The following is an 11,959-nucleotide window of genomic DNA, read 5'->3' on the forward strand; positions in this document are numbered from 1 at the left end:
TGTGTGGTCCTCTCCCAAGCCCTTAGTACAGTGTTCTGCACACAGTAAGGGCTCCGACCCCTGGGTGAGGTAAAGGCAAGTGCAGAGAGGCATCCAACTCCTCCAGGGCCGCTGACTAGGAATGATGCCACAGGGAGCCCTCAAGGGCCGGCTTGTCCTTAGATTGGCATTAGGGCTTGGTACACGGTAAGCGCTGAAAAATTACCGTAATTATCATCTGGGGCGTGAGGGGGTGAAGGATGCTACCGCCCGGAGGAGGAGGGGAAAGGACACCCCTCCCAACCCACACGTAACGGACGAGAATACCGCGAGCACGGGGCCGAGAGCATCAGGACCTCTTTTGGCTTCTGCTCAGCCTCAGTTGGGGGGTGGCAAATGGGCCCTCTCTTCTGGAGCAGGGTGGAAGAGGGGAGAGAGGAGACGGGGCATCTCCGCTCCTACGTCCCTCTGGCCTCTGCCTTTCGCAGCCCAGACAGGCGGGCTCACGCGGGGCTTTGGGTCCGTTCCCGGGGCAACCGAGGGGAAGTTAGAGTGGGTTGGGGAGGGGAGGGTGGCCTCCGGTGAACCCCCAGGGCAACCGGCTCGTGCCCGCCTGCCAGTTCCGGTGTAATGAATGTGATCTCTCGGTGTCACCACTGCCACTCCTCCAACAGGTGGTCCGGATCTGTTTAATGAAAGCTTCTCATCGTCATCGTCGTCGTCATCAACATCATCAGCCACAGCGGCATCACGGTCATCCTCCAGGGCAATGTCTCCGCGTCCGAGGTCGGAGGGAAGGGGCAGGGGACGGGGCTCGGCGGCCCGGGAGGGGTGGTCTTTCCCAGACTCCCCCAGCCTTGGCCTAGCCAGCACGAGCTGGAGGAGCAGGGACAGAAAAATGGGGGCGGGATGAACGGGGCTGCGGCTGGGAACGGGAGTCTGCTGGGAGAACGAGATTGGGAAGCAGGACAGGGTCGCTGGGGCAAGGAGGGGGAAACTGTACACACACATACACACATGCACTCACACACACACTCCGTGGTGGCCAATTTTTGGGGGGGAGGGCAGGATGTGAGGAGAGGCTGCCCAGCAAGAGCCCAGCTGCTGGGCCGCCCACAAGCCCGTCTGAATGCAGGCCAGCTGCCGGTGGGGGCCGCGGGGCCAGTGCCCCCAGGGCCGGGCGCAGTCCCTCTGGGCCCGGGGCATCCCGGTGGCCGGGGGGTCCGGTCGGGTCCCAAGCTACGACGCCTTTCCCAGCTCGATCTTCTTCTGGATGGCTCGGGCTGAGTGGTAGATGAGCGAGTCCACGAGGCCGGCCACTGGGTAGGGAGGGGAGAGGAGCAGCGATGGAGTCCAGGGTGCTGGGTCTGCGGCACGCGTCCCCCCGGCCCTAATCCCACTCGGCCGAGTGGGGAACCTCCCGCCCCCCGCCGTGGGGGCGGGCCCGACCGTCTTACCTGTAAACACGCCCCCGATGATGGCGCAGACGCCAGTGAGGAAGTGGGTGAAGGATCTGGGGATGGCAGGGGAATAATAATAATAATAATGATGACGGCATTTATTAAGCGCTTACTATGTGCCAAGCACTGTTCTAGGCGCTGGGGAGGTGACAAGGTAATGAGGTTGTCCCAGGGGGGCTCACAGTCTTAACCCCCATTTTACAGTTGAGGGAACTGAGGCCCAGAGTCACACAGCTGACAACTGGCGGAGCCGGGATTTGAACCCATGACCTCTGACTCAAAAGCCCGGGCTCCTTCCACTGAGCCACGCTGCTTTTCTAGGTCGTGCCGTCTTCTTCTCTAGGAAGATGCCGAGGGGGGGTCAAGATGGCAGCACGGTGTCGGCTCCTCCCGCCTCCCCCGCGAAGCCGCCCGCCCTCGCCCGCCCACCCACCTGTGCTTCTCGGTCAGCTTGACCATCATGGGCGACAGCTCGTACAGCACGAAGACTCCGGGCAGCCCCTGGTCCCCGATCAGCCCGTTGGCCACTTTCTCGTGCCGCGTCACCGAGAACTGGTTTGTCCGCACGACCTGGGGGAGGCAGGACAGGGGAAGCCCTGGGGGTAGAGACGCTGGGGGAGGCAGAGACGGGAAGCCCTTGGGATGGAGACCCTGGGGGAGGCCGACGGGGGAGGTCGGGGACGGCCCTAGGGAAAGCACCTGGTGGGCACCTCATCCCCACCCGAACCACTCCAGGGCACGGTCCTCACCCCGCTTCCCGCCCCCAGACCCATGGGATGGAGGGAGGGAGGGAGGGAGAGAGGAAGGAAGGGAGGGAGGGAGGGAGGGAGGGGAACCTGGCCCCCCAGGCTGCGGCAGGGAGTCGAGCAGCGCTGGAGGAGAACGGATCGGTGGGTGGCGAGGGGCGGCAGGCCAGGGGTACTCACCTGCCCGTCCACCTTCATGTACACCGTGGGCACGACCTTCACGAAGTACTGGAACATCATGGACGCTGCAAGACAGGACAGCGGAGTTGGGCCCGGGGAGCCGACAGAGAGGACAGCAGGGAGAAAACAGGGGGTGCGGGGAGGAGATGGGGTGAGGGAAGGGGTGGCGGGATTTCCGGGAGTGAGCCGACGCCCCGGAGGGGTACTGCTTGGGCCTCGGCAGGGGTCTGGCATCTCGCCGGGCCCGCTAGCTCGAACCAGGCTCGACCCAGCTGAGAGGCGGGCAGCCGGATGCCCACCTCGGGGGCCGCCGGGCCCCCCCCACGGCCCTTCGGAGCGAGTGACCCCGGGCCTCAGGGGTGAGCCGAGAGGCCGCTTGGGCCCACTGCACCAGGCGTCCGGGACCGCCCGAGCCAGCCGGTTACCTTGGGGGGCGGAGACGTCCGTGCCATCCAGGGGGTTCACGATCCCGGGGTAGTCCTCGCCAAACGACAGGTGCTTGATGTAATGAGTCATGTTGATCTGCCGGGCACGGACAGCGACGAGCCGGGTCAGTCGGGAGGAAGGGCATCCGAGGAGCCCAACCCGGCCTTCCCTCGGTCTCTCGCCGCGGCTGAGCCGGAGCCCCCGGGCCGGGCCACCCGCCCCACCCCTGGCTCGCTCCCGGCCGGGCGGCTTTGATGGTCCCTGTGGGGCTTGAGGGTACGTACGTTGTCGAGGCCAAAGCTCTGCAGGTCATGGACTGGAACGGAAGGGAAGAGAGATTAGTCCTTGCCCGGGGAAGCCAGTGGAGGTGGTGGGAGCGGTTCTGCCCACTCCTAAGGGGACGTGCGGGAGGTGGACTGTGTTCACCGGCGGGGCCCTCCCTCCTTCCCTCCGATGGGGGACCGAGAAAAGGGGGGCTCGGGAGCGAGGCAGCATCATCCAGGGTCTTGGCCCAGTCCCCAATCTGCCCTCCAAAACTCCTCCTCATCCTGCCTGACCCCGATGTTGCCCGCTGCCAGCGGTGACCCGGACGCTCCTCTCCGGGCCCGCGGGCAGCAAACAGGAAGCCCCGGCCCAGCTGTCCGTATGCCCCGGCTCCTTCCGGGACCCCAAGGGGGCTAGCCAGCAGGCTTCGCCCGGGAAGGTGGGCCAGGGCTCCCCGGGCAGCCCCGGGATCATTTTCCCAACCCGGCAGAAGGGAAATGGCCAGGAAAGACGAGGGAAGACGTTCATCAGTGCTCGTGAGGCGGGTCCTTCCCCCACACCCCCGTCTGGCCCGGGGCCCGGGAGGCCACCCGCCGGTCTGAGCCCACGGCGGACAGAGTGGCTCGAAGCCAGGCGAGGTTGGGGGGGGCGTCTCCCTCGTCCGCACTTCGTCTGCCGGCTCGCCCCGCCCGGGCTGCCTGGAACCCCAGTCCGCCGAGATGGGACAGGGATCTGTCGGGGGCCGGGGCGGAGGCCCCCGGGACGGAGGGACGGACGGACGGACGCAAGTCAGGAGGGAGGGAAAGGATAAGAGCTCAGCCACTTACTCTCCACGGCGTGGACTGCAGCAGGGAGAGGGGAAGGGAGGGAAGCAAGAGAAGAGAGGTTCACGTCTTCACGGGAGAAGTCCGGGTAGAAGCAGAGAGGGAGGGGGGAGGGCCGGCCCCCACGCCCCGCCGGCCAGCGTGCCAGCTCACCCTCTGCCCACCCCGAGGGTACACACGTTTCCCGGAGACACCGCCCCTCCTCCCCCCGATTCCGGCCACTCTGCCGGGGAAAGGGGAGCCGAGGAATGGGCCCGGATGACGCGGAGGCCAGGGGAGGGCCTGAACTTCCGCAACGGCCACGGGCTCCCACTTGCCCTCGAGTGGCTACCTCGGCCCACCCTTGTGGCTCCTGCCCCCGAGGGGGGCTCAGTGTCGACTACGAGGTCCCAGCGGTGACGGCCCACCAGGTCAGGCCACCCACGGAGGCCAGTGGCATCCCACCGGTGAGGCTGGGGACTACTGAGCCGCGGCGGAAGGGGACCACGGGGCGGAGGGAGAGGGCTCCTAGGACGAGGTGGCGGGGGAAGCACTGTGGCCTAGCGGAAAGAGCACAGGCCCAGGAATCGGTGGCCCCGGGCTCCCGTCCCGGATCGGCCGCTTGCCTGCTGTGGCACTTTGGGCAAGTCGCCTGATCTCTCTGGGGACTCCATACCCATTCTCCTTCGTACTAAGTCTGCGGCTGCCGCACGTGGGACAGGGACAGTGTGGAAGCTGCTCACCTCGTATCTGCCCCAGTGCTCAGTACGGTGCTGGGCACCCAGTACGCGCGCAAGGAATACCACAGCGACCCAAAGCTGGTGGGAGGATGGGGAGTAAACCCGGCAGGGGTGGATCTGTCCGCGTTTCTTACCGTGGACATGGGACTGCTGGAAGCTCTTCCCAGGTGCGAAGTGGAAGTTTCCGGCCACCTTTGGGAAAGGTTTCCTCTGAGTCCTGCAGTCCCCAGGTGGGGTAGGGGGTGGGGGCAGCCTGAACCCGCCACTCAGCCGACATTTGGGCACAACCTACACCCCCCCGCAGCCTAGCCCCCACGACATCAGCCGGCCTCCTCCTCGGTTAACCCAGACTCCCCCGGTGGGAGGAGACCACCCGCAGTGGAAATCCCAGGCAGAACAGGCAACCATGGGATGGTGGCGGGGGGGGGGGATGGGGGACACGACCCCTCCTCCGTCGGGGGTCCCCACCTTGTTGACCTCCAGGAAGCCGTACACCTGGCAGCCCTCGTTCTTCTGCTCCTGCATCTTCTGGCTGAAGCCCTCGCGCTTGCACTGCTCGATGGTATCCGGGTTCTTGAAGGCCCAGCCGCGGCGCCGGTAAGCCTCCCGCACGTCCTCGCACGTGTTACAGCACCTGCCGGGGGCCGGCTCCGCTAACCGCCCGCCCGGCCCGGCCGAGGACCCTCCCGGGGTCCGGGGCTCCCCACCGAGGCCGCCCCGCTCGGGCTCTTCCGCGGGCCGCTCACCTGATGTCCTCCGACTCGGCCCCGTAGCAACTCTCGCAGCGGTCGGGGTCCAGGGAGTTGGGCTCGAATATCTGCTCTTCTTCTTTGCCCAGCTCTGAGGGGACCGAACGGAGCTCAGAGGGGCTCGAGGGGGGCCGGCCAGGGCCGGGGGATGGAGGTGCTGACCGTGAGGTGGCCCAACAGGCCCGGGGAGAGGGGCCGTGAGCGGGAGGTGGACGGCTGAGGGCTGGCCAGGAAGGGCAACACTGGATGGGTCGGGGGGATAAGGGAAGGGGGGGAGAGGGTGACCCCGGCCCCATCCTTGGGTTCCCCGTTACCGTGGCGCTCGGCCTCGGTGGTCACGGGCTGGCCGTCCTTGTCCAGCCGCTGCTTGAACAGATTGTGCTCCACATCCAGCTGCTGTTCCCCGGCTACATCCATGGCGTCGATGCTCAGGTCTGGAAGAAACGGGATGGGCCGGGGAGGGACTGGATGAGGCGGAGGCTGAGGAGGAGGCCTCGGTTGCCGCCCCCGACCTCGGTCTGTCTGCGTCTGTGTCTGTGCGGGGGGGAGGGGGGTGATGACAGGAGGGAAGCAACACGGCTTAGCGGGAAGGAGCACGGAATCGGAAGTCCGGAGAACCAGTTCTAACCCCGGTTCCGTCACTGTCTGCTTGTCGTGGGCAGAAACCGTCTACCGACTCTGCTATATTGTACTCTCTCAAGCGTTTAGCACATTGCTCTCCACACAGTAAGCGCTCAATAAATACGACTGATTAGGAAGTGCGGGCAGGGAGATGATGAAAGGTGCCCCATTTGAGGGGGCTGGGGGAGGAAGGTTACGGAAAGAGGGGGACGGGCGGCAAGTCACTCACAGGCGCACGGCATATGCGGAAAGACGACGTCAATGTTGATCTTCAGCTTATCTCCCCGGGACTTGTCCACGTACAGCTCTGGGTGCACCTGGTCGGAGGAGGGAGGGGGAAAGGATGGAGGGGTCACGGAGGGTTGATCGGAAGGGAGGCAAGGTGGCCTAAACGGAAGGAGCATCTGCCTGGAAGACCTGGATTCTAATCCCGGCTCCGCCACTTGTCTGCTATGTGACCTTGGCCAAGCCACTTTGCTTCCCTGTGCCTCAGTTTCCACATCTGTAAAATGAGGACTAGCTCGGCTCACAGTAAGCGCTCAAAAAATACTACTGATTGATTGACTGATGATTAACCACCTGTTTTTCCTCCCCCTTAAGCTGTGAGCCCCGGTGTGGGGCAGGGCCTATGATTGATCTGATTACCTTGTATCTACCCCAGCGCTTAGTTTATAGTAAGCGCTTGGCAAACACCAGGATGAGGGGGATTAGGGACGGACCTGATTACTTTGTATCTACCCCAGCGCTTAGCTTATAGTAAGCGCTTGGCAAACACCAGGATGAGGGGGGTTAGGAGGGGACCGACCTGATTACTTTGTATCTACCCCAGCGTTTAGTTTATAGTAAGAGTTGAGCAAATACCAGGATGAGGGGGATTGGAGGGGACCGACCTAATTATTCATTCAATCGTATTTACTGAGCGCTTACTGGGTGCAGATCACCGTACTAAGCGCTTGGGAGGTACAAGTTGGCAACATATAGAGACGGTCCCTACCCAACAGCGGGCTCACAGTCTAAAGGGGGGAGACAGACAACAAAACAAAGCATGTGGATAGGAGTCATCAGAATAAAGAGAAGTAAAGCTAGATGCACATCATTAACAAAATAAATAGAACAGTAAATAGAATATCCACCCTCCCGCGCTTAGAACTTCACAGATGCCATAATTATCAGTCATTCATTCACTTGTATTTACTGAGCGCTTACGGTGTGCAGAGCACTGTACTAAGCGCTTGGGAAGTACAAGTTGGCAACATATAGAGACATAGTGAGAACTTCACAAATACCATAATTATTTATTAATGATTACTATTATTTTGGATGGCCGCCCAAGTCAGGCCAACGCCGTTTGTACGTCCCGCCCGAGGGGCCCGGAAGCCGATGGCGCACTTGGCCCCGTTTGCGTTTGGGGGAGGACTGCTCTACCCCCTCGTCATGGCCACCCGAAGGCATCGACGGCCCCCCGTGGGCAAAGCTCGAGGGGATCCGCACGCCCAGGACCACCCCAGCCTTCACCCCCACCGGCAGAGAGGCCAACGGGGCCGGATTCCCGCCGCCACCCCGAGCCCCAGTCATCACCTGCCCCCTCCACGGCGAGCCCCCTTTCATCTACCCCAGTGCTTGGTTTATAGTAAGTACCGAATAAATGCCAGGATGAGGGAGATTAGGAGGGGAGGGGAACAGACCTGATTACCTTGCATCTATGCCAGCGCTTAGCCTATAGTAAGCGCTGAGCAAATGTCAGGATGGGGGTTAGGGTCAGGAGGGTGGGCCGTACCTCGGTGGTGAGGTAGTACTGGAGCTCGGAGAAGAAGAGCAGCAGCATGAGGAGACCGCTGATGATGGTCACTGCGGGACAAAGAAATTCATTCATTCATACAATCGCACTCATTGAGCGCTTACTGCGTGCAGAGCACTGTACTAAGCGCTTGAGAAGTACAAGCACATAGTAAGTACTTAATGCCAACATTATTATTATCGTTACAAGTCGGCAACATATAGAGATGGTCCCTACCCAACAATGGGTTCACAGTCTAGAAGGGGGAGACAGGCAACAAAAGAAAACATATCAACAAAATAAGATAGAATAAATATGTACAAGTAAAATAAATAAATCAATAGAGTAATAAATATGTACATACATATATACATGTATATATATACACATATATTTATACAGGTCCCTACCCAACAGCGGGTTCACAGTTTAGAAGGGGGAGACAGACAACAAAAGAGAAGCAGCGTGGCTCAATGGAAAGAGTGCGGGCTTTGGAGTCTGAAGTTGTGGGTTCAAACCCCGGCTCTGCCAGTTGTCAGCTGTGTGACTTTGGGCAAGTCACTTCACTTCTCTGGGCCTCAGTTCCCTCATCTGTAAAATGGGGATTAAGACTGTGAGCCCCCTGTGGGACAACCTGATCACCTTGTAACCTCCCCAGCGCTTAGAACAGTGCTTTGCACATAGTAAGCGCTTAACAAATGCCATCATTATTATTATTAAAAGAAAACATATTAACAAAATAAGATAGACTAAATCTGTACAAGTAAAATAAATAAATCGAGTGATAAATATGTAGAAACATATACATACACACATATATGTATATATGTGTGTATACATACATATATATATATATACACACAGGTCCCTACCCAACAGTGGGTTCCCAGTCTAGAAGGGGGAGACAGATAACAAAAGAAAACATATTAACAAAATAAGATAGAATAAATCTGTACAAGTCAAATAAATCAATCAACAGAGTGATAAATACGTAGAAACATATATTTATATGTGTATACACATATATATACAGGTCCCTACCCAACAGCGGGTTCACAGTCTAGAAGGGGGAGACGGACAACGAAACAAAACATATTAACAAAATAAGATAGACTAAATCTGTATAAGTAAAATAAATCAATCGAGTGATAAATATGTAGAAACACATACAAACACACACGTGTGTGTGTGTGTGTGTGTGTGTGTGTGTGTGTGTATACAGGTCCCTACCCAACAGCGGGTTCCCAGTCTAGAAGGGGGAGACAGACAACAAAAGAAAACATATTAACAAAATAAGATAGGATAAATATGTACAAGCAAAATAAATGTACACACACACACACACACACACACACACACACATCCCTACCCAACAGTGGGTTCACAGTCTAGAAGGGGGAGCCAGACAACAAAAGAAAACATATCAACAAAATAAGATAGAATAAATCTGTATAAGTAAAATAAATAAATCAATAGTGATAAATATGTAGAAATATACATGTGTGTGTGTGTGTGTGTGTGTGTGTGTGTGTGTGTGTGTGTGTACACATATATATATACAGGTCCCTACCCAACAGCGGGTTCACAGTCTAGAAGGGGGAGACAGACAGCAGAAGAAAACATATTAACAAAATAAGATAGGATAAATCTGTACAAGTAAAATAAATCAATCGAGTGATAAATATGTAGAAATATATATATATATATATATGTATATATATATATATATATATGTATATATATATATATACAGGTCCCGACCCAACAGCGGGTTCACAGTCTAGAAGGGGGAGACAGAGAACAAAACAAAACACATTAACAAAATAAAATAAATAGAATAAATATGTACAAATAAAATAAATAAATCAATAGAGTAATAAACATGTAGAAACATATAGACAGTAAGGCGGGGGGGGGGTGGGGGGGGAAGCATTAATCCAGCAGAGTAATAAATGTGTAGAGGGAGACACAAGGGCTGTGAGGGGGAGGAGGAGGAGCGGGGCATCATGGGAACTGTCCTGTCCCCTCATCATCATCATCACCATCATCAATCGTATTTATTGAGCGCTTACTATGTGCAGAGCACTGTACTAAGCGCTTGGGAACTACAAGTCGGCAGCATAGAGAGACAGGCCCTACCCAACAGCGGGCTGACAGTCTAAAAGGGGGAGACAGAGAACAAAACCAACCAGACTAACACAATAAAATGAATAGAATAGAGATGTACAAGTAAAATAAATCAATAAATAGATAGAGTAATAAATATGTACAAACACATATACATATATACAGGTGCTGTGGGGAAGGGAATGGCTGGGGGTCCAGGCCTGGGAAGGGGGAGGGAGGGAGGGAGGGGGCCACCCCATCCCATCCCATCCCTTCCCATCCTATCCCATCCCATCCCTTCCCATCCCTTTCCCGTCCTCCAACCCCCCCGTTGTCCATACCCGTGGCCCCTCCACAGGTCTTGACCCGGAAGTCCTCCAGGGTCTTCGGATAGGCATCGAACTGCTTCAGCTTCCCCAAGGCCTCCATGGCCGCCATGCCCGGCAGGGGACGGCCGCGCCTGCGCGCTGACTCGGCTCCCGCCCCGCCGGCAGTGATTGACAGCCGGGCCGAGGCCCCGCCCGGGCCTGCTCTTGACGCCGGCCTCACTCACTCAGTCGTTCATTCATTCATTCAATCGTATCGATTGAGCGCCTACTGTGTGCACAACACTGGACTAAGCGCTGGGGAACAGGGCAAGTTGGCAACATACAGTTCAGCCAATCAGTCCTAGTCAGTCGGTTAGTCATTCAATCAGTCGGTTAGTCGTTCAGTCAGTCAGTCGTCCATTCGTTCATTCAATCGGATCGATTGAGCACCTACTGTGTGCACAACACTGGACTGAGCGCTGGGGAACAGGGCAAGTTGGCAACATATAGTTCAGCCAATCAGTCATAGTCATTCAGTCAGTCGTTCATTCATTCATTCAATTGGATCGATTGAGCGCCTACTGTGTGCACAGCCACTGGACTGAGCGCTGGGGAACAGGGCAAGTTGGCAACATGCAGTTCAGCCAATCAGTCCTAGTCAGTCGGTTAGTCATTCAATCAGTCGGTTAGTCGTTCAGTCAGTCAGTCGTCCATTCATTCATTCAATCGGATCGATTGAGCACCTACTGTGTGCACAACACTGGACTGAGCGCTGGGGAACAGGGCAAGTTGGCAACATATAGTTCAGCCAATCAGTCATAGTCATTCAGTCAGTCGTTCATTCATTCATTCAATTGGATCGATTGAGCGCCTACTGTGTGCACAGCCACTGGACTGAGCGCTGGGGAACAGGGCAAGTTGGCAACATATAGTTCAGCCAATCAGTCATAGTCAGTCGGTTAGTCATTCAGTCAGTTGGTCGTTCATTCATTCATTCAATCTGATCGATTGAGCGCCTACTGTGTGCACAGCACTGTACTGAGCGCCGGGGAACAGGGCAAGTTGGCAACATACAGTTCAGCCAATCAGTCATAGTCAGTCGGTTAGTCATTCAATCAGTCGGTTAGTCATTCAGTCAGTCAGTCGTTCATTCATTCATTCAATCGGGTCGATTGAGCGCCTACTGTGTGCACAGCACTGGACTAAGCGCTGGGGAACAGGACAAGTTGGCAACATACAGTTCAGCCAATCAGTCATAGTCAGTCGGTTAGTCATTCAGTCAGTCAGTCGTTCATTCATTCATTCAATCGGATCGATTGAGCGCCTAATGTGTGCACAGCACTGGACTAAGCGCTGGGGAACAGGACAAGTTGGCAACATACAGTTCAGCCAATCAGTCATAGTCAGTCGGTTAGTCATTCAATCAGTCGGTTAGTCGTTCAGTCAGTCAGTCGGTTAGTCAGTCAGTCGTTCATTCATTCGTTCAATCGGATCGATTGAGCGCCTACTGTGTGCACAGCACTGGACTGAGCGCTGGGGAACAGGGCAAGTTGGCAACATATAGTTCAGCCAATCAGTCATAGTCGGTTAGTCGTTCAGTCAGTCAGTCGGTTAGTCATTCAGTCAGTCAGTCGTTCATTCATTCATTCAATCGGATCAATTGAGCGCCTACTGTGTGCACAGCACTGGACTAAGCGCTGGGGAACAGGACAAGTTGGGAACATATAGTTCAGCCAATTAGTCATAGTCAGTCGGTTAGTCATCATCGTCAATCGTATTTATTGAGCGCCTACTGCGTGC

The 11,959-nt window shown here is 56.6% G+C and overlaps 1 protein-coding gene across 2 annotated transcripts; it reads right to left on the reverse strand.

Annotated features, from left to right (window-relative positions):
* Positions 1–629: 629 nt before the first annotated feature.
* Positions 630–10,299, reverse strand: ERGIC3 (ERGIC and golgi 3). Of its 2 annotated transcripts, XM_038769316.1 has the most exons (14): positions 10,193–10,299; positions 7,746–7,816; positions 6,198–6,285; positions 5,662–5,781; positions 5,345–5,438; positions 5,067–5,232; positions 4,733–4,790; positions 3,883–3,897; positions 3,076–3,107; positions 2,791–2,887; positions 2,366–2,430; positions 1,873–2,009; positions 1,437–1,492; positions 630–1,298 (listed from the first exon to the last, which is right to left on the reverse strand). In XM_038769316.1, the coding sequence occupies exons 1-14, from the start codon at positions 10,287–10,289 to the stop codon at positions 1,219–1,221; spliced, it is 1,176 nt and encodes a 391-aa protein (XP_038625244.1). In that variant the 5' UTR covers positions 10,290–10,299; the 3' UTR covers positions 630–1,218. The 2 variants fall into 2 exon arrangements, with proteins under 2 accessions (XP_038625244.1, XP_038625245.1); XM_038769317.1 differs by lacking the exon at positions 3,883–3,897.
* Between the last annotated feature and the right edge of the window lie 1,660 nt (positions 10,300–11,959).

The sequence above is a fragment of the Tachyglossus aculeatus genome, chromosome X5 (genome assembly GCF_015852505.1).
Source record: "Tachyglossus aculeatus isolate mTacAcu1 chromosome X5, mTacAcu1.pri, whole genome shotgun sequence".
Classification (NCBI taxonomy): Eukaryota; Metazoa; Chordata; class Mammalia; order Monotremata; family Tachyglossidae; genus Tachyglossus; species Tachyglossus aculeatus.

What these genes read in the sequence shown, in the direction of transcription:
- ERGIC3 (XM_038769316.1), bottom strand. Translation starts at nt 10,289, where the DNA reads ATGGCGGCCATGGAGGCCTTGGGGAAGCTGAAGCAGTTCGATGCCTAT. An exon ending in CACCGAGGCCGAGCGCCACG is followed by an intron (nt 5,439 to 5,661) that starts GTAACGGGGAAC and finishes CGGTCCCCTCAG; the next exon opens with AGCTGGGCAAAGAAGAAGAG. An exon ending in ACATGAAGGTGGACGGGCAG is followed by an intron (nt 2,010 to 2,365) that starts GTGAGTACCCCT and finishes TGCCTCCCCCAG; the next exon opens with GTCGTGCGGACAAACCAGTT.